At 44.2% G+C, this 21,465-nt stretch overlaps 1 protein-coding gene across 4 annotated transcripts in view; it reads left to right on the forward strand.

The window, feature by feature from the left end:
• The window catches only part of CREBBP (CREB binding lysine acetyltransferase), a 239,121-nt gene that overhangs the window by 61,344 nt on the left and 156,312 nt on the right, over nt 1-21,465 (forward strand). For all 4 annotated transcript variants that reach the window (XM_078777854.1, XM_078777855.1, XM_078777856.1 and 1 more), the window contains exon 4: nt 10,733-10,973. In XM_078777854.1, coding sequence (XP_078633980.1) covers nt 10,733-10,973 — 241 coding nt within the window. The remainder of the gene's footprint in view (nt 1-10,732; nt 10,974-21,465) is intronic.

The raw sequence follows: 21,465 nt of genomic DNA on the forward strand, positions 1-21,465 counted from the left end.
TCTCGCACACCTGTGCCAGGCTACTCAATGGGGATCGTTGATCGTTCACTTCCGCTGCTTTGCTGCACGTTTGTTATTGGTGGGCTTCCCATTCCAGGAATATGCAACTTTTGAAATGACATAAGAATGTTAACGAGGCCTTTTGCGCATGCGCTGCGCGTGCGTTTTCAATGACTGTTCTGCTCGACATGCAATGTTAACCTGCCGTCGCTAGCACCAATTTTTTACATTTTCAGCTTTTAAACATACGAGTTAAACATACAATTTGAGATATGGTTAACCGTAATTGCTGTGTTCCTGGATGCAAATCGGACTCACGGAAATCCTACTATTAAATAAGGCAAATCTCTGTATGTATGTATGTATGTATGTACGATGTAGCTTATGTATGTATGTAAATCTGAGAAAATCATATAAAGAAAATAGGGCTGGCCCGATATCCACCAAATTTGGCATACATGTTGTTTGTTAGTGTCCAGGGTCACCACTCCTCCACCCCTACTCCTCCCCCCCACAATGGGTGGAGGAGACGTCTTGACAATGCTCCCGAAGGGAGTGGCTGTTTCTTGTGTGCAGGAATGCGTGAAATATCAGTGGATGGGACTGAGAGGTGCTGAGTTTCTATCATTTCCTATTAATACAAGCGGGGGCGGAGTTGGATACGTGAAACACACACACGGCTTCTCTTTTCAGCAAGAGATACAAAAATCTGGTAGAATTTCTCTTTTGGCCATGTATCAAAACAAACAATATGTATTTCCAAAAGGCCTCAGCACCACCACCCCTACCAACATGATTAATATTAAATACTGTCATTTTAAACTTACCCTGTATATTCAACATCCCCAGATATGTCCATCCCATTGGTGTTCAGAATCACTCAAACTAGATGTGGGGTCTTTCTCAGGTAGGTCTACCTGATACATCTCGCGTCCACATAAATGTAGTTGGCGCAAGCTTTGTGCATTTTCACGTCACGAAGATCCCCTTTGCCGAAGAGTTGGTTACTGTTACTGAGTAATGACACGCAGCATCATATTTCCAAATCCAGATGTCCGTTAAATATATCACCAAGGCTGCCATATTCACAGTAGGCACTCCCACAACATTCAAAGTCCATTCGCTGTTAGTAATCCGTTGGGGGTTTGTGTAGCACATGCCCCGCCCACTCGGGTTTGCACCGGCCCACATGGTCAGGAGTTTGCAGTGCAGGCAGCTTCCCATTCAGCGAGCCGAGAAAGTTCTCAAAGTTTGTCGTTGTGCAGAGGCACAGCCATTTCTCTCAGGTACTTTCCATGTATTTTTGGATTCTCTTAGAAGCTTTGTGAGCCATTTTATGTTGCAATCTCTCTCTCACACCATGATATACTGAATGATGCCCGAGCATCACCGTTACCAGGGGTGTCTTCGCATGCGCACCGAACATTCTGGGGTGAATTACGTCATTTTGAAAGTCGCTCATTCACGAAGAGTACAGACATGGGAATGCTGAATTGAAAGTGTCAAAACGCGTTGTTTACCGCAACTGTAAAAATTTGGCTGATGGACAGTCGTAGAGTAAGTAGAGTGATGTATTGACCTCACCACATAGCATGTCACCAATGAAAGCCTGTGCCCAAAACTTGCTTTCCTACCCATTCAGCCAGATTCTCCACACGGTGCTTTCTGCACGCGAAGTGAAAAGAGGGGTTGAGTAATTGGTGCAGTTTTCTCTGTCTGTCTGTCTGTCCTTTACGATTGAGGAACAACTTGATTTGAATTGAATATTATATTTTGAACATGGATCGGAAAATTAACTTGTGGTTTAGCAGTATTGTACCTTGGCTCTGAATTTATCCCGATCGCGCAGGCACAGAGGAGTGAAATTATTTTTACGGCGTACACCGTTGGGCCAAGTCGTCGAGCAATGTATGTATGCATGTCCCTCACAAACGTACACCAATCGCAGCTGAGGATCTGGTCACATGACGGGGGTGATGTGATGTGATAATGCCTGCGATGTCACGACGGCGTATGGCGGATGACTCCACACATCGCCGTTTTGATTTCTATGCCGTTCAGACCGAACATATCGTCAAACTTTTTTTTTTTTTTTCTTTTTTTTTTTTTTTTGTATACTGAATCGAGGCTCGTGAAAGAGCTAACATTTACTTCACAAACAAATCGACCAGACAAACAAAATACACAAAAAGAGGGAGCGGAAGACAAGATGGGGAGAAAAGGGGAAGCACACAAACACAACATCCGAGAGCAGGGAGATGTGTGGAAGGGAGAGGGCCCGGGGGGAGGAGGCATGGGAAGGGGGGGGGGGGGGGGAGGGAGAAGTATAAAGCACAAGGACACCAAGGACTTCCAGGACAGAAGTTGGTATTTCAAAAAGGGGAATTGGGGTGAAATTAGCAGGGGTAGAAAAGATCAAGGTTTTGGATGGGGGAAGATAAGAGATGGTGGTGAACAGCTGTTTTAAAGACTTGGAGGGTGGAGTGGGATTGAAGAGAGTGAGGGAGTTTGTTCCAGAGGCGGGAGAAAAGAGGAATGAAGGAGTGAAGGTGAGCAGAGAGTCTTGATTTTGGCAGTTTAACCAAAAGAGGGTTGCAGGCAGATCTTGTGCGACCTGTAGGAATATTTGCGGGACAGAGCCCAGAGAGAGCTGGGGGGGCAAGGCCAGAGAGGAGTCGGTAGAAGACGGAAAGACCACCAACCTGCCTGCGGTGAGTGAGTGAGAGGCCCTTGGAGTTAGCTTCATCGCGGGAGATTCCAATGATTCTGAATGCTTTGGTTTCAACAGCGCGAAGGCGAGCTAGGTGAGGCAGGAGCACCAGCCCAGAGGGGAGAGCAGTATTCCATTGAGCTGCGGATGAAAGCCTTGTATGTGGTGAGGAGCTCAGGTGTGCCAAGGAAGGACTTCGCACGACGGAGGATGCCCAGTCGGCGACTGGCTTTGGAGGCCAGATTTGAAATGTGGTTTTTCCAGGAAAGATCATGGCAGATAGTGAGACCCAAAAGCTTGAGTGACAGAACTTCTTGGAGAGGATTATTCAGAAAGTGGATGGGAGGGTTGTCCAGTCGGTCTTTTCGGAGAGACATCGTAAGAGTGTGAGATTTGTCAGGATTGAAAGACATGTTCCACTTGTTTGCCCAGTCTGTGATTTTGTCAAGGTCTGCAGAGAGTGAGGAGGCTGCAGACTGCCGATCTGAGGGATGAAGAATGGAGCGACAGAGAGTAGAGTCGTCAGCAAAGAGATAGAGAGGATTTTCAAGAGAGTCAGAGAGATCATTGATGAAGACCAGAAAAAGCACAGGGCCCAGAACACTGCCTTGGGGAACTCCAGCCTGAACAGGAAGAGGAGATGAGAGAAACCCATTCAGGGCCACACGTTGACTACGACTAGAGAGGAAGTCCGCCAGTCATGCGTGGAGATTTCCATGGATACCAAAAGAGGAGAGTTTCGTGAGCAGAGCGGGGTGCCAGACTGCATCGAAGGCATGTGATATGTCAAGGGAGACTGCTCTAATTTCCTGTTTGGCATTGAGGACCTCCATCCATTGTTGAGAAAGCAGAAGCAGCATGTCCAGAGTGGAGTGTCCAGGTCTGAAACCAAAGTGATGATCAGAGATCAAGCCATTGGAGAAGAGGAAAGATTTCATATCTGAAGCAATGATGGATTCCATGACCTTGCTGATAATTGGGAGAAGGCTGATTGGTCTGTAGTTGCTGGGATCTGTTTTTGCACCTTTTTTGTGCAAAGCGGTGATGTTGGCAGATTTCCAAGCAGATGGAAGATGACCTTGAGCAAAAGAGAGGGTGAAGAGAACAGAGAGAGGGAGTGAAAGAGCGGAAGAACATGATTTTAGGACCCGTGGGCTGATGCCGTCAAGTCCAGTTGCAGAATCAGAGTCGAGGGTTGACAGACACTTTTCCACCTTGTCAGGAGGAAGGGACACAGAGTCCAGGAGCAGCTGGGTACGACTGGGTACGGTGGGTACAGAGAGGGATGGGTTTGGGACACAAGATTTAGAGGCAAACACAGAGTTGAGGCATTCGGCTTTTTCACGTGCGGAGTCAGCCGTGTGGCCATTTAAGGTGAGGGAGGGGATGGAGGGGGAACAAACACCAGAAACAGATTTTACCAGACACCACCAGGATTTGGAAGAGGGAGACAGATAAGAGAGTTCGGTCCTGAGGACGGAGAGATATTGTTTCCTGGCTCTCCTGAGGGTGGACACACACTTGTTTCAGGCTTTGTGAAAGGAAATGAGATTTCCTTCCGTTGGATTTGCTTTCCAGGAGACGAAAGCAAGTTGTTTCTGGGCAATAGCCTCACCACAAGAATCCGTGTACCATGGACGGCAGGAAGGGTATGACAACTGAAGACGAGAAGGGATAAAACTGTGCATGAGAGAGAGCAATTTACAGAAACCTGTCATATATCACAATCTGCATGCTCTACCTTTACATTTCTCATTCAGTGTGAAACACAAACAACCCAATTGTTAAAATTAACATCAAATATTGATAGCATAGGCGTTACGGGTCTTCCAACTGACACAGTACATGTAGGCCTTCGGCTTCAGGCCTTCATGCCTCACCTTCAGGCCGCTTCGGACAAATTATCCCAGGATTCTTAATACAGTAGTATCGTTTTCATAATAATAATAATAATAATAATAACGTTAATAATAATAATATCGTAAATATGATCATAACATTGCAATCCCTTTGTCGTGGTTGCCAGATTACTGGATTGAAGCGGTGTATGGTTGGTTCATTGTTGACTCGAAACATATTGAATAAACCAGTATCTCAATGCAATCTCTTCACTTCCCATGGTGACCGACAGCTTAGAGACTTAGAGTACTTCAAAATAATTTAATACTTACATTATTTTCTAACTGGTATCCCCACCCAGGTCATACTATCCTCTTCAACTAAAGTATCAAACGAGCATGGCTGCAGAGGCAGATTAACATTTTTTGAGGGCCTGGGCACAAAACGATATTTAGTCTCAAAACATCCCCCAAAACCACGAATACATGAACATGCATTAATACATGGACTCCATTCAATGTTACACTAAGTTAATAAAGCATACACGAGGACAAGGAATAGCTGTTTGGTAATGAACACACCCCAGCACTTTCATTGGTGTGTTGAGGTATCAAGTTTTTATTGTTTTTATTATTGTTTGTATACATAGACGACGCTCTTGGAAGAACAAAAAGTTTATTGTAGAGTGCTCGCCCAGTGGCTTAAGCACACAAGCAAGCACTTCAACAAAGCCGTTTGTAAGGAACGGCTGGCTTAGCAAGCGATAGCATGCTGATTGGTAACTGAACACGCCCCAGATGTGCTACACAGACCAGGGAACATTTTTTTTTGTTCTACCGCGTGTCATGAAAAAGGTAATTTTGGGTCTTTTTCAACCCTTTTCGCCTTTTGTTACCTCCGCAACCAAAGGTAGACGCAGGTTATGTTTTCACCCCAGTCTGTTTGTCTGTTTGTGACCAGGATATCTCAAAAAGTTATGATTGGATTCAGACAAAATTTGGTGGACAGGTTGGTTGTGCGACATAGACGAAATGATTCGATTTTGGTGAAGATCCGGATCTGGATCTGAGATTTTTAAAGTGTTTCTTCACCATTAGGAGATATGGCCAAAAACGATATATAGCACGGTATCTCAAAATGTTATGGACATATTCGGACGAAACTTGGTGGACAGGTTGGGTGTGTTTCAAGGAAGAATTGATTAAATTTTGGTGAAGATGCGAATGTGGGTTCGAATACGAGTATTAATTATTTTATTTTTTTATAGTGATTCTTCACCATTGAGTGATGGAGTCAAAAACGATACATGGCACAATATTTCAAAACGTTGTGGACGACTTCTAACAAAACATGGTGGATGAGTTGGTTAGCTGACAAGAACAAGTCAATTAGATTTTGGTTCAGGTCCCAATCCAGATCCAGCCTATCAGTGGGATACAAAACGTAAACTGTTCACATGGTGCAGGTATGCTCTGTACCGAGTGCTGTTCTATTTGAGCTGTTTCGCGTTTCAGCACCGCTGGTTTTTTTTGTTTTTTTGGGGGTTTTTTTGTATACAAGATCAAGGCTCGTGAAAGAGCTAACATTAATCACACAAAAAGTCAAACCGACACATAAAACACAAAAGTGTTCGTTTCATTTCACCCCTGGTTACAGGTATTTTGATTTAAAAAACCGCAATGTTCCGCCATGTCGCATGTTAGTCCATTTACGAATGAGGGTTGTTTTATGATCGTACAATATATTATAGCGTGGATCTGCTTAAAAATATTGATATATATTAACATTAGAAATTATACAATTTTTATTGTTGCATTTTTATATGTTAAACGTCGTTATTATTCCACTTTACCTGCTTTTTCTACTAATAGCTACTAATCTCACCCCTTAATTTTGTAATATCCCCGTCTAGTTAAAACATCAGGAAAAAAAAAAAAAAAACACACCAGGGAAACGTTTTTAGATTGATTAATCATGTGATGGTGATTTCTTTCCTTGAGATGGAGCATTTCCTTTATGCTGTGTTTATTATCACCACTCACAAGGTCCGTGATATGTTTTGTCGGCAAAGTGAGACCCAACCTCGGTCTCATATCGAAAGATTGTGAGCCACCATGACTCTCACGCCGCCTTTTCCGGGGTCCTCATTGAGTTTGGGGGCCCTGGGCACGTGCCCGTGTGTGCCCGTGCGTTAATCCGCCGCTGCCAGGCTGCGCCGCTGTTAGACTTTCGGGCCTGTTTTTTTTTTTTCTACTCTGCCTGTCCATCAGTCAAACAACATTTAAAATCTTTCCAAACAGGAAACTTACTGTTTTTATTTCAGGACATTATAAAAGACACAAGCAAGAGGCACCAATGATCAATATAACGTGTTAACCCCATCTGTGTTGGAAAGGGCCAAAATTCCCCCCACCCCTCATTGATTTTCAGGATAACTTCCAAACCATCACCGATCAGAAAATTTCCTTTCATGACTTTTTCCTTTGGAGTCTCACGCAAGTTTTGATACCAAATTTGCGAAAATCTCACGTACCGTTTAGGTGCGACATAACTTTTTTATGGTTGTGTTCACGTCATGCCCTGAGGGCAGAATAACTGTTTTTGATTCTGCATTCTGACAAATGGCTGCGCATAGTGCTGCATCGTTATCATCACACTTCGGCAAAGTACACGGACAAAACGAACGTAGATCGTGCTCGGAAACGCAAAGCAGAAGTTGAAATGACTTTCCGTGTCCTCCTTTCTCAAGACTACGCAAGGTTAAGCGTTCTAGTTGGAGACGGCAGCCATGTGGAATCTTCTCAAAGAAGTTGGGTCAATGTTGGTGATTAGATGTGAAACGTTCAGCAGCCTCTATACGATCAAGTGCCAGAAGTTTATTGTTTGCCAAAAGTGGGCTTTGTATTTCTTTTTGTCCCCCGTCGCACCGCGGAGTGAAAGGGGGACTATGGTTTTCCCCTCTGTCCGTCCGTGCGTGCGTGCGTAAGCGAAGGACCACATTCGAATTTGGTGGGTGGGTGGAACCCACGTCAAAATCCAAGATGGCCGCCGCCATGTATGTCTGATGCCATGTATGTCTGAACCTTGTGAGCGGAATATCTTGAAAAATAAGCGAAGTACCAACGTCTAATCTGGTGTGTGGGTGTATCTAGGCACAAGGAAGAACCCTATTGAAAATTTGGTCGCCACGTCAAAATCCAAGATGGCCGCCGCCATGTATGTCTGAACCTTGTGAGCTGAATATCTTGAAAAATAAGCGAAGTACCAACTTCTAATCTGGCGTGTGGGTGTATCTAGGCATAAGGAAGAACGCTATTGAAAATTGGGTCGCCACGTCAAAATCCAAGATGGCCGCCGGCATGTATGTCTGATGCCATGTATGTCTGAACCTTGTGAGCGGAATATCTTGAAAAATAAGCGAAGTACCAACGTCTAATCTGGTGTGTGGGTGTATCTAGGCACAAGGAAGAACCCTATTGAAAATTTGGTCGCCACGTCAAAATCCAAGATGGCCGCCGCCATGTATGTCTGAACCTTGTGAGCTGAATATCTTGAAAAATAAGCGAAGTACCAACTTCTAATCTGGCGTGTGGGTGTATCTAGGCATAAGGAAGAACCCTATTGAAAATTGGGTCGCCACGTCAAAATCCAAGATGGCCGCCTCCATGTATGTCTGAACCTTGTGAGCGAAATATATCAAAGCATGTTTTCTGCGTCAACTCACATCACTTCCCCGACGGACGAAGTCACCGGAGGCGTTATGTTTTCTGGATGTCTGTCGGGCTATCCGTCTGTGCGTCAGTGATAGGTTTTCGTCACTGCAATAACTTGATAACAGCTGAAGGAATCCAAGTCAAACGTGGTACAGGTATGTATAATGAGGTAAAGATGAACTGATTAGATTTTTGGGGTCAATAGGTCAGAGGTCCCGTTAGGGAGAAATTCTGTTATCAAGCTAACTTGTGATCCATTGATGGGATTTTGACCAAACTTGGTTCAAGTATATATTATGATGCAAAGATGAACGGATTACATTTCTGCATCAAAGGTCAGAGGTCATGTCAGGTAAAAAAAATGTGACACTTGAGAACAGTTGAAGGGATTTCAATCATACTTGGTACAAGTATGTATAATGATGTAGTCATGTGGGCGGAGGCATATCGGTCGACGTCGTGACGTCGAAAAGTGCCGTTCTAGTTATTTTTATTTTTACATAAGAAAATGGTTGCATCACCGGTGCTTCCTTCTCCAACGGCACTTAAATCCTGAACGTGTTTTACCTGAGGACTTGCAAATCTCATTCTTTGTGTTGAAGAACAGTCTGAGGTGTGGAACCATGGAATGTTAATGGAGAGTATACCTTGTACTATTTTACCACCCTTCCACAATGAATGCCTGTCCTTTGCTGAACTCAACAAGCATGATTTGCTCTTTGTCAATATCAGTGTTAAATGAGCCGTTAACATCTAGAGAATGAAGTGTGTGTGTGTGTGTGTGTGTGTGTGTGGGTGTGTGTGTGTGTGTGTTGGTGTGTGTTGGTGTTGTAATGCTGAGGTTGTTGTGCATAAGGTTTGGAAAGCAGCAATGTGCTGCTTCTTGTTTTCCCATCCCACTCTAACCTTCGGCTATCAAAACGGTGTGTTGAACAAACAAAACGTTTGTAAGCGTCCACACAAGTCGCACCAAATGGCGGGTCTTTAGCTTTAAGTCCATGGCAAACTGCATTGAAGCAGAAACGAGGACAACCTTGTCATTGGCAGTGGAGGCGACACGTCTCCGTAAGTGCATTTTGTTTTTCTGTGGTGATCAGTCGTAAAGCAAGGCCCAGTGTGCTCTTGTGCCATTGCGGCTTGGCCATTGTGAACGCTCCAGGATTGGTGTTCAGGTATTGATCTCCGTTGGAAAAAGTTAGCACCTATGAGATATCGCATGTTCAAACCTTGCAAGCACTTCTGGTCATCCTATAAAGTACTGGCATGCTGTTGTTGGGAAACTGATTCTAACTTCCTGTATGTTGACCTACTTTTTACCATATTCCTTTGAGTAGATTCTTATTAGTCCCCTACCGGTGTACACTGGAGGGGACTATAGGTTTGTACGCCGTCCCTCCGTCTGTCCGTCAGTCCGTCAGGCAAAGAACAGTTTTCCGGACTTTTTTTTCTAAACTCTTAACGCTAATGATTTCAAACTTGGCACATGGTTTCCTCATGATAAGTTTCAGATCAACTTCACGACGTTTCGATCATTTTTGACAAAGTTATGGCACTTTGTTTATTCTAGAGTTCTCCTCAAGCCGCACCGCGCGCCCTCAGCCTCGTCTGGCGAACGTCAAAACCGCGACACAGCGCGTGCTTTCGGGAGGGGCGGAGCCAAGCCGAGCAACATATATATACACATCGATCATTGATCGTGAACCGGAAAATATAATAAATTACTGATATTTAGCGACTCGAAAGGTTCTTTATCAACAACTTATTTTCTCGTGCTTCTGCTGACCTGTCTGCGAGGTGTGTAAATCGAAGTCCCGAGTGCGAATCACAGGTGAGCCCGTCTTGAGGTAATTAGCGATTGGGAACGATTCAGAACCTGTGGGTAAATAACCCTTTGGTAATTTCCCCAACAGTTTTCCGGATGACAGACTGCCGGTAGGGGACATGTATCGCAGCGCAATACTCAGAATGCTTGTTGATCTGCAGTTTATAACATTGTTTGCACATGCATATTGGAGCGGGACGGCACACACATCGATGAAACACAAGGGTGACAGTTTATAGATGGGTTGTGATTCGAGGCCAGGTTAGACAGCTCAGAGGTGAATATGCGTACCAGTTTAGTCTTAATAGTGGGATCTGCACAAAGTACCCGATGCCAGAATAAGAACTTGCCATTTGAATGGAATGGCGGCCTCCATTATGGTAATGCCTCGTGGACATCGCTCTCCATCACCATTCCAGCAATACATGCTTTTTCTGCACTTTTTTGAGGGTGTCCATGACCTTTGGAAGTCTAATAAATATTTAGCCTCGTTTGCAATGATCACCTTGGATAATTAAAGGAGAATGTTCTCTTTGGTTCTGCTTTGCACCTCTTTAGGAATAAAATACGTGTTCCTTCACCGGAATGTGATTTTTGGGTTTAATTTGGCTAATTTTGCTGTTTCCCCTGTTTACCTGTACCTTCAAGCCGCAACAGAGTGGAGGTCTGGCGCAGCCAGTGGCGCAAGGCCTGGGAAGTACACCAGCAGCGGATCCCGAGAAGCGGAAGCTGATTCAGCAGCAGTTGGTGCTCTTGTTGCACGCGCACAAGTGCCAGCGGCGGGAGCAGGTGAATGGAGAGACGCGGCCGTGCAACCTCCCACACTGCCGTACCATGAAAAACGTGCTCAACCATATGACGCACTGTCAAGCTGGGAAGTCTTGCCAAGGTAGGTTTTTATTATTTGTTTAAATTTATTCCCCCCCAACCCCTCTCCAGGATATTGGTTGCATTAAGCTGTCCATCGATCCTCATGCTCCAAACTTAAATCGATCATTCAAACCATTGTTGGTGAACATATCCCCTTTGTTCCACGTAATAGATCTCCATCTTTTACAACGGGACAGATCGTTTAATTTCCGCCGACACATTCTCGTGGATCAACTTGACACCGATAAGTCTTCCCATTGGTTTGGAATAAAATGAAAAGGTGGAAAGCTTGGCTTCACACCGTGTTATTTAATAAGTTTTGAGGTAATGCGGTAAAAATCGACAAACATGCATGAAGTTGAGTCAAAAGTTTGAAACGTCGAATAGTGTTTTTGTCGGAATCCTTTGTCACCTGGAACAACGATTTTTGTAACCATTTGACACCTGCATTTCGCTTGTCACATCTGTGGCGCTTGGTTAGCAATTCCATTGTGATCAATGGGAGTCGAGAACGATCCGTGAAGACGTGAGGCAAATGCAGGATCCGTACGGAAACGGGTCCCGCGAATCAATCTCTGTAACGTTGATGTATCCTCCTCTCCTCTTCGGCTCTCCTCTTCGGCTCTCTGAATTGGTCGGCAGTTTTTTTTTTTTGTTTGTTTTTGTTGTTCACAGAATCAAGGCTCGTGTAAGAGCTAACGCATTGAACATGAAAACATGCACAGACACATAAAACATACGATGAAGGGAGTGGGAGACAAGAGGGGGAGAGAGAGGGAAGCACACAAGCACAGCAGCAGTAGAGAACAGGGACGTCGGTAGATCTGTGGAAGGGGGGGGGGGGCTTGGGGAGGAGGGATGGGTACACGGTATAAAACAAATGAACACTTCTAGGAATTCCAGGAAAGAAGTTGGGGATTGAAAGAGGTGGATTTGGGGTGTTTTAACGGGGGTAGAAAAGATCAAGGTTTTGGATGGGGGAAGATAAGAGATGGTGGTGAACAGCTGTTTTAAAGACCTGAAGGGAGGAGTGGAATTGAAGAGAGTGAGGGAGTTTACCAGCCTGCGGTGAGGGAGGGAAAGGCCCTCAGGATCGTCTTCATTGCGGGAGATTCCAATGATTCTGAAAGCTTTGGTTTCAACCGCGTGAAGCCAAGCTAGGTGTGAGGCAGGAGCACCAGCCCAGAGGGGAGAGCAGTATTCCATTGAGCTGCAGATGAAAACTTTTTTTTTTTGGTGAGGAGCTCAGAAGTGCCCAGAAAGGATTGTATATTTAGTCATGCAATGTTTTTGTAAAGTAGCGTTTCAGATACCAGTGAGCATTGCGATGTAAGAAACCAAAAATATGTAATTTATGGCCAATGTTAAATTTTTTGGGATTAACAATCCATTGGAATTTGGTTTGGACATATCATCCTAACTGTGAAAACAAGTGAAGGAATCATGTGCATCCAAACACATGAAGGAGGTGAGGGAATATAAATGGTAATGCAAGTAACCATCCATGTAACCATGGTGTAATGTGAGTAACCATGTTTTTCATGTACTGCATCATTGATGCTCTGTTTTTTAATGTTGAATTTCATTTATAATTCTCAGAAAACTTATTGGGGAGAGGTATGTTTTCATGATAAGCATTCGTTCTGCATCGATATTCTTTGGCGATTGTTTTGCACATTTGCTTGTGACATATTTGGTGGCCCTCTTCAACTCCATGGTATTCTGTATGATGCTTCGTTTTCTAACTGCTGTGTTGTTGTTTCAAAGTCAATTTTTACGTTGTCTGTTTTTGTTGGTTTACCTTGTACAAATGTGCACTTGGCGCACTTGGCGCACTTGGCACACTTGTCCAGCCAACATTTAGTAATTACAGTTGCATATTGTACAAAAGGGGAATTTAATAATCTTCTGTGGATTAAAATCCTTCCTTCTCCTTCTGTGGATTAAAATCTTCTGTGGAAACGAAGAGTAGAAAAGCGGGAGGGCCGACGGGAGTTGTGGGAGATATGTTGAAGGCAGCAGGAAGTTGGGGTGTGAAGAGAATGACAGAGATCTGTAATCTGGTCGTGAAAGGCCACATTACAGTGGGTTGGGAACTGAGTACCCTCGTCCCTCTATACAAGGGGAAAGGTGACCCTCTGGAGTGTGGCTCGTACCGAGCGATAAAGTTATTGGAGCATGGAATGAAGGTATTGGAAAGGGTGTTGGAGAGGAGGATAAGGAAGAAGGAGAAGATCGACGAAATGCAGTTTGGATTTATGCCAGGAAGAGGAACGACAGACGCGCTCTTTATTGTGAGGCAGTTGCAGGACAAATACATGGAGAAGAGGAAGAAGTTGTTTCTTGGGTTTGTTGATCTGGAGAAAGCATTCGATAGGGTTCCACGTGAAGTAGTGACATGGGCATTGAGGAAGTTAGGAGTGGAAGAATGGTTGATCAGAGTAGTGATGGCAATGTACAAAAGAGCGTGCACAGCTGTAAGGACGAAGGACGGGAACTGTGGTGAGTTTGAGGTGAAGGTGGGAGTGCATCAGGGGTCGGTACTAAGTCCACTACTATTTGTAGCTGTGATGGAGGTGCTGGCTCAGAACGTAAAGGAGGGTTTACCGTGGGAGTTGTTGTATGCAGATGATCTGGTGTTGATTGCGGAAAGTATGGATGGACTGAAGGAAAAGATGAACAAGTGGAAGGAATGTATGGAGACAAAAGGTCTGAAGGTGAATAGCGTTAAGACGAAGGTGATGGCAAGTGGTAAAGCATGTGGTGAGGTGGAAAGAACTGGGAAGTGGCCATGTGCTGTGTGCAGGAAGGGTGTCGGAGTGAACTCCATTCAATGTACAATGTGTGCTGAGTGGGTTCATCAAAAATGTAGTTGTCTGAGAGGGTCATTAACCAGTGTGGCAGCTACATTCAAATGTAAGGTGTGCACAGAGGGAGCTGCAGATGGAGGAAATGTTGAGCTGGATCTTGGAGACGGTGTGAAGCTGGAAGGTGTGAAAACATTTTTGTTACCTCGGAGATATGCTGAATGGAGAAGGTGGATCAGATTCGGCAACGGTTGCTGGAGTGAGATGTGCATGGAATAAGTTTCGGGAACTTAGTGGCGTGCTGATGAGGAGGGGAGTGTCGTTGAAGCTGAAGGGAAAGGTGTATGCTGCATGTGTGAGAAGTGTTATGATTTATGGGAGCGAGACATGGGTCATGAACGCAGAGCAGCAACGAAGGCTGGAAAGGGTGGAAATGCGAATGGTTCGGTGGATGTGCAGAGTATCGTTGAGAGAGAGGAATACTTAGGCAGTTAAGACCGAAAAATATGGCGTATCTTTCATTTTTTCAGGAAAGCACCAAATTTGGCACAGATGTAGTATGGACCTATACAATTGTTTCCCTGAGGGGCGCCCAAAAATTCAGAACCCCTGGTGGCCGCCATATTGAATTTCAACATGACCGCCCTCTGTGACCGATTTCCCTCAATAACTTCTATACTATGAGCGATAACACCACAGTTCCAGTGTCTTACCCCATGTTTTCATGGTCTCTGAATCCAATGGGATCAATTGCATGAAGATTGGCATCCATCATCTTTAATTTCAAGATGGCCGCCATGGTGTTTCCATTTTCCTTGAATCTTTCATAGTATTTTAGGTAAAATTTCAATTCCAAGTGATAGACATTGTTTTATTGGTCTCTGATAACAATGGAATGGTATTAATTAATCAAAGTTACATGGGGTAAGACACTAGAACTCCCCTCAGGAAAACAATTGTATAGGTCCATACTACATCTAGCACCAAATGTTCTGGCCATATTCATAGAAGTTTTTTGCTGAGTCCCCTGGCAGAAGGTGGACAACTGCCGCCCCATCAAAGACCTTTGCCTCCACCTGTGGACCCACATGGACAGCAGGGGATACTTTCTCCAACGATTGTAAGAGGTCCGATTTAGCGCCCTGCTGCATTTTGCCATTGTTGGTGATCGCTGGAGGAAACGCCTGGTTCTCATGGCAGAAGAAGTTGTCCAAGTCTCCTTCTCGCCGCTGACTCGCAATGTACAATCGTGAAAACAGATGGCAGTCATTCTTGAGTTCTGCTATCATTCCCTTCACCTTTGATTTACCAACTTGCTTTGGACTATTGAAAAGTGGAAGCTTATTCCGAGAGATTACATCATCTATAGCTTTCTCCTGCTTCTCCAGACGCTCTGCTATGAATGTTTGGTACTGTGTTTTACCAATCTTTTTAACGTGCATGACAGTCTCTCTAACGCTGGATGGCATTATTTCCTTAGATTCAAGTGATAGAAGATCATTGCTGTCATCTTCGAACGGGTTGCCCATCTCCTCAATGGTTGAAACAAGGGAGCGCACATCTTTGGCAAATGCTTGTTGTATACTACCAGTTTGTTCATGGTGTAGGTCCCTTTGCTCCTTCGGCTTCAAGTACAACTCTTCAAACTCTTCGATCATTCGAGCTACCTCAGGGCCCGCTGTCATCCACCTCCTCAGTGCAGCAGGGTTTTCAGTCAGGCCGACCGCTCCACCATCTCCTTTCACGAGTACATTCAATTGTTCGTGAGCCTGATCGAGGCCTATTGATGAGAATTTCCGTCCAGTCTTGTTGGCAGTGAATGAGCCCTGGCAGAAGTTCTGGTAGACATGTGGACTAGTTTCTCGGAGCGCCACCATATCTCGCACATGAACAGGCAACCATCTGGCATAGTTAGTGTGATCCATTGAAAAAAACCAGGATACTAGTTGTGCTGTGGACTCCACATAGAGCTTGAAGTTTGAGCAACGAATGGATCTGACAAACTGGAAGATGGACAGCTGGAAGTCTAAGACAGTAGACCAGTACAAAAACTGTGGATGGCTATCTCTTTGTCCTGAGCACCAGTCGTCAAAGCTTCTAGGTTGATCTGTGACCTCCAGATACGTTCCATATGCTTTCTTCTGCAAAATGTGTAGTGCGGCTGCTGTGACTTGGGGTGCGTGCCTGGCTTTGCACAAGTTGGATGCATGGATTAGAGCATCAGCTGTACCCGCTGTAGCGATGTTAGCCTTGGTTATGGCATTCGTCCATCCACTGCCGTCCATGAAATCACCAATTGTCTTGAGGGCAGCCATCTCCGTGTGCAGTGGTCCCAACATCATAACCAATTTGTCTTCACCATAAAGTTCAGGATGACTCCACTGTATCTGCTTGCCAAGTGCATAGAGGGGTTGATCCATCGTGATGACTGGTACTTGCTCTGGATTCAGGAGTTGTGTGGCAGCCTTTACAACTTTTATGACGTGAGTGATCATGGCAACAGATGTTGATTTTTCTCTAAACATTGGCATCAAGGCTGTGGTCGCCTTCGGCTTCACCATCTGATGTAGGTGGCCAGCATGATATGCAGCCCAAGATATGAACTCATCACGATCTGATTTCCCTGAATCATACCATCTTTTCAGTTCCTCCAACCAGTTTGTCTCCAACTTTCTGTCTTGCACCTAATCCCTGGTGTTGGGCTAGCGGCTAGGGTGCCAGCTTAGGATCCAAGGATCCTGGGTTCGAATCCCGGTCGATCGCTGAATTAACGCCAGGGGGGTTGACTCAGCCTGTCATCCTTCCGAGGTCGGCAAATTGAGTACCAGTACACTGGTAATTCCCTGTTTATCGTAAAAAAGGCGACAAACAGGGTTGGCGGCAGGAAGGGCATCCGGCCGTAAAACATTGCTTCAAAAAGTGGACCAAAAAAACAACAACAACCATGGTCCCCGAAAAGGCCAACCCCCGCTTTGCGGGGAAAAATTGCCTCTAAATGGTGGTTTTTTCTGTCTTGCACCCATGCATCAGACATTGCCTTTACAGGCCCTTGCAGTTTTGGTGCGAAGAGGTGTTTTGGAAAGCCATCAGCAGGCAACACACTTGTGTAGGTTGCAGGGAGTGGTTGAATTTGTTTGGGTCCCTCTTGGGTCATTCCATGTCAAATCATCAAAGAATCTGCCGTCATCTCTCAGATTTTTGTAAAACTTTGGGAACCAATTGGGACCCATGAAAAACAGCTAGAACTCAAATATTTTTGCTAACAGCCTCTTAATTAGTGAGATACAGGTTAACGAACTTTGGACTAATTAGCGCGATGTCGCGAATTCAAATGGCCATATCTCTAAAAGTATAACACCTAGAGAGCTGGTTTTGGTGTCATTTTAAAGGTATTTTCATGCCCTATAAATTTGTCTGGGCAACATTTTCCTACCTCCAATCACAAAAAAGTTATCACAAAATATAAACTTCAATCGTGAATCCAAAAAAAATGTATCCTTCAAATTTCCTCAAATTCATCCCAGATGTACCTTATGATGTCAAGAAGCTGCCACATAAGTTTTGTGATGGGCACTCCAATAGTTTCTGAGATATGAGCAATAATGTACATGTACGTATGGCATATAGGTTCGAAAATCAGCATTTGTAATGTATTATACAATCATTCTAACCTAGCCATGACAGGGAACACAGGGAACAACCATCAATTGCTTTGAAGTATCATATACTTTCATTTTCAACTGGGCCTGAGGGGAATTCTCATCTGGGGAATTCCAACTGGGATTTCCCATGTGGGTAAGTCGAGGTGATGCAACTTTCACAGTCTAAGATCCCCAGGGAAAGTCCAAGTTGGCTTAGTGTAATGCTTAGGCCTGCCACCAACAGAAATTGGCAGTTCACTTCTGAAGGAGCTGCAGAAAAATGACGACTGCCAAGGAAAAGTTCATCTTGAAGCAGAAATCCTGCTGCAATCCCTTTGGAGCTCATGAAAAACCAAAGTCGTCTGGCTTGAGAGCTGTTAGCCAAAAAGCCATAGCCGCTCATCCAAGCCTCAAACTGCAAAGTGCACAGAAAATCTGTACCCAGTGTCGTAAGAAACTGGCAAAAAGACAACCAGGTGTGGTAGAGACTCAGAGTGAAATACCATTACCAGTGACCAGCAGTGCTATTAGCAGTAGTGAGGACAATGATGGTGGAGGTGAATCACCAATACCAGGCAGTTCAGGGGAGTTTGAATTTCATTCTCCTGAAATGGAACTGAATACACTGAATGAATGAGTCTTTGGGATTGATTGGAGAATCACCTATTCCAAAAAAGAGACTTGCTGCAGATAAATATGTGAAATCCAAAACCAAGAAAATCGGTGACACTGGTTAGTGAACCTAAGTCAGGTTAGTGAACACTGTGTACTTGAACTCACTTATTGATTGTATAATACATTACAAATGCTGATTTTCGAACCTATATGCCATACGTACATGTACATTATTGCTCATATCTCAGAAACTATTGGAGTGCCCATCACAAAATTTATGTGGAAGCTTCTTGACATCATAAGGTACCTCTGGGATGAATTTGAGGAAATTTGAAGGATACATTTTTTGGGGATTCACAATTGAAGTTTATATTTTGTGATAACGTTTTTGTGGTTGGAGGTAGGAAAATGTTGCCCAGACAAATTCATAGGGCATGAAAATACCTTTAAAATGACACCAAAACCAGCTCTCTAGGTGTTATACTTTTAGAGATATGGCCATTTGAATTCGCGACGTCGCGCTAATTAGTCCAAAGTTCGTTAGTCTGTATCTCACTAATTAAGAGGCTGTTAGCAAAAATATTTGAGTTCTTGCCGTTTTTCATGGGTCCCAATTGGTTCCCAAAGTTTTACAAAAATCTGAGAGATGACGGCAGATTCTTTGATGATTTGACATGGAATGGCTGTCTTTCGATATTATCAATCTTCCACGGTCTTCTCCAGGATCATCCTCTGTTGGGTGCTGACAGAGCGATATCGCAGTTCCATGGAAGGAATCCTTTGCAGTCACCGAGCTGGGATTGTGGTCGATATTATCTACTTGTGCTGTCGTGAAAACGCCAGAGCGTAGCTTGGGAGGACAAACAACACCATCGGCTTCAAACTGTTGAATAGCAGCATTTGCAGCACTCGCTGACAATCCCAGGATGCGGTCGTATGACACACACAGTCCTAGACTATAGAAGCGATCTATGAGCTGCCGACTGTGCGTTTCAGAATGTACTTTTAATGCTATGTAGATTGGTACCGGATTTTCTCGGTCTCTGTTGTGGCGAACGGTTTCCCTTTCCTTTGCTGCTGATTTCACACTATTAAATGCAAGCAACTGTGCAATAGTCCTACCTGCTTTTGCAACTGACTCCTCTTTCCCTGTCTGATGCACAATGCTAGGACCTTCTAAAATCATGGTCACCAGAGCTAAAAGAGAACTTGGAATGCTGGCATCTGCAAAAGTCCCATCAAAACAATAATTCCCTTGAAAGATCTGTCTTCTCACTATCTGTGCTGCCCTGGCCAAGTTAATTGCTGCAGCATCGAAGTCGCTTTCGCAAGCTCTCTTCAGAGCATCCCCAACATCAGTGTCAAAAGCTAGCATCACATCATTACCCTTTTTACTGGCTGACAGGGATGGACTGTATGACAGTAAGCTGTCTTTCAAACGTGTGGAATTCACATTCACATCCTCTCCAACACCAAGGTCTATCAGTCGGTCTTTGTAGATGTTCACTAAATCTGCTAACCTAAAGACAGTGGCAAGACCCTGCTCACACTTCCGTGCTTCTTCAATGTAAGACAATAATTCAGCAAAGGCAATGCTACGACACCTTTGATCCTCTTCCCTGTCTGCTTTGTTAGATTGATGACCGAAGAACACTTTAGAGGCACGGTTGTAAAGTGCACTTAGACACCGCTTATGATAGCTAGCCTCAATAGCCACCATATCTCCTCCAGCAAGTTTTCTTAGCAAGTGAGTGTCTTTCAGCATTACAGCATAGCGTCGGACATTTTCGTCTAAACCAAATGTAGAAGCCCTATGGAGTCCAGCATCTCCACCCAGTCCATCACAAAAGAAACAAGTTGGTTCTGATTGCTCACTAATGTGCGACAGATTTATGAGATGACGTGTTTTCACTGGACTACCTCCCTGCTGTGCTTCTGATCCATCTAATGTCCGCTTCTTGGCAGAGGCATACCTATCAATTTTGGAGACAGAAAGTTTACTTCTGCAGGACTTATGCCATGATGCAGTGTTCGATATCAGTCATTTCAATGCCATTGCCGTCATCAATGCGATCGAGGTCGATCTTGAATGGATCGTAGCCCTTTTCCTGTGCTAACTTCAGCTGACCATCCAACATCTTGTAGCTCACATCAGCATCCAAGCGTGTGCCCCTCTTTGGCTGTTGAAGCGATTCTGATGTCGTCTTTTGACAAAGGACACATAGACTCCAGTCAGTTGATGGGATGTCTGGTGGTACATCATGGCTCCCACTCGGGTGAGGTTGAACCAGGGTGAACTTCTTGGACATTTTCTCAATCTGAAAGAAAGAAATAGGACTTGAAAAAAATATATAATTCATACATAAAATAAAAGTGACATAATGGACATGTATTACACAGATAAAGTATTATTATTATTGATTAGATTGTGATTAGATAAACTAATTAAATAATGGCAATCAAACGCTGTGGCAGACACGTCTTACATGGCATACTATAGTATCGAAACATTACATTTGGTGCTAGATGTAGTATGGACCTATACAATTGTTTTCCTGAGGGGAGTTCCAGTGTCTTACCCCATGTAACTTTGATTAATTAATTCCATTCCATTGTTATCAGAGACCAATAAAACAATGTGTATCACTTGGAATTGAAATTTTACCTAAAATACGATGAGAGATTCAAGGAAAATGGAAACACCATGGTGGCCATCTTGAAATTAAAGATGATGGATGCCAATCTTTATGCAATTGATCCCATTGGATTCAGAGACCATGAAAACATGGGGTAAGACACTGGAACTGTGGTGTTATCACTCATAGTACAGAAGTTACTGAGGGAAATAGGTCACAGAGGGCGGTCATGTTGAAATTCAATATGGCGGCCACCAGGGGTTCTGAATTTTTGGGCGCCCCTCAGGAAAACAATTGTATAGGTCCATACTACATCTGTGCCAAATTTGGTGGTTTCCTGAAAAAATGAACGATGCTTCCTCTTAACTGGCTAACTAGAAGACAAATGATGAATTGCGAAAGATTATGGGAATAGAGCCTGTGATTGATGCTGTGAAGAGGAGCAGGTTGAGATGGTTTGGTCATGCGTTGAGGAAGGATGAAAGTGACTGGTTGAGAAGAGTGATGGAAATGAATGTAGAAGGAAGTAGAGGACGGGGAAGACCGAGAAAGACTTGGCTAAAGATGGTGGAAGAAGAAATGCGGGCAAGGGGGTTAACAAGGAGAGATGCAGAAAATAGGGAAAAATGGAGAAGATTGTCATGGGGACTGCAAGGCTAACCCCCGCTCTAGCGGGGAAATGGCCTTAAAATGCATGTTGTTGTTGTGGAACATTTTGGGGCCCCAGTGGGTGTCGTGAGGTCGGTAGGAGGTTTCAGAAATTCCTCAATACAATTATGATTTTGAAATGCTGTCGACACGGACCTTGCTTG

The sequence above is a fragment of the Myxine glutinosa genome, chromosome 5 (genome assembly GCF_964187855.1).
Source record: "Myxine glutinosa chromosome 5, kmMyxGlut1.1, whole genome shotgun sequence".
Taxonomy (NCBI): domain Eukaryota; kingdom Metazoa; phylum Chordata; class Myxini; order Myxiniformes; family Myxinidae; genus Myxine; species Myxine glutinosa.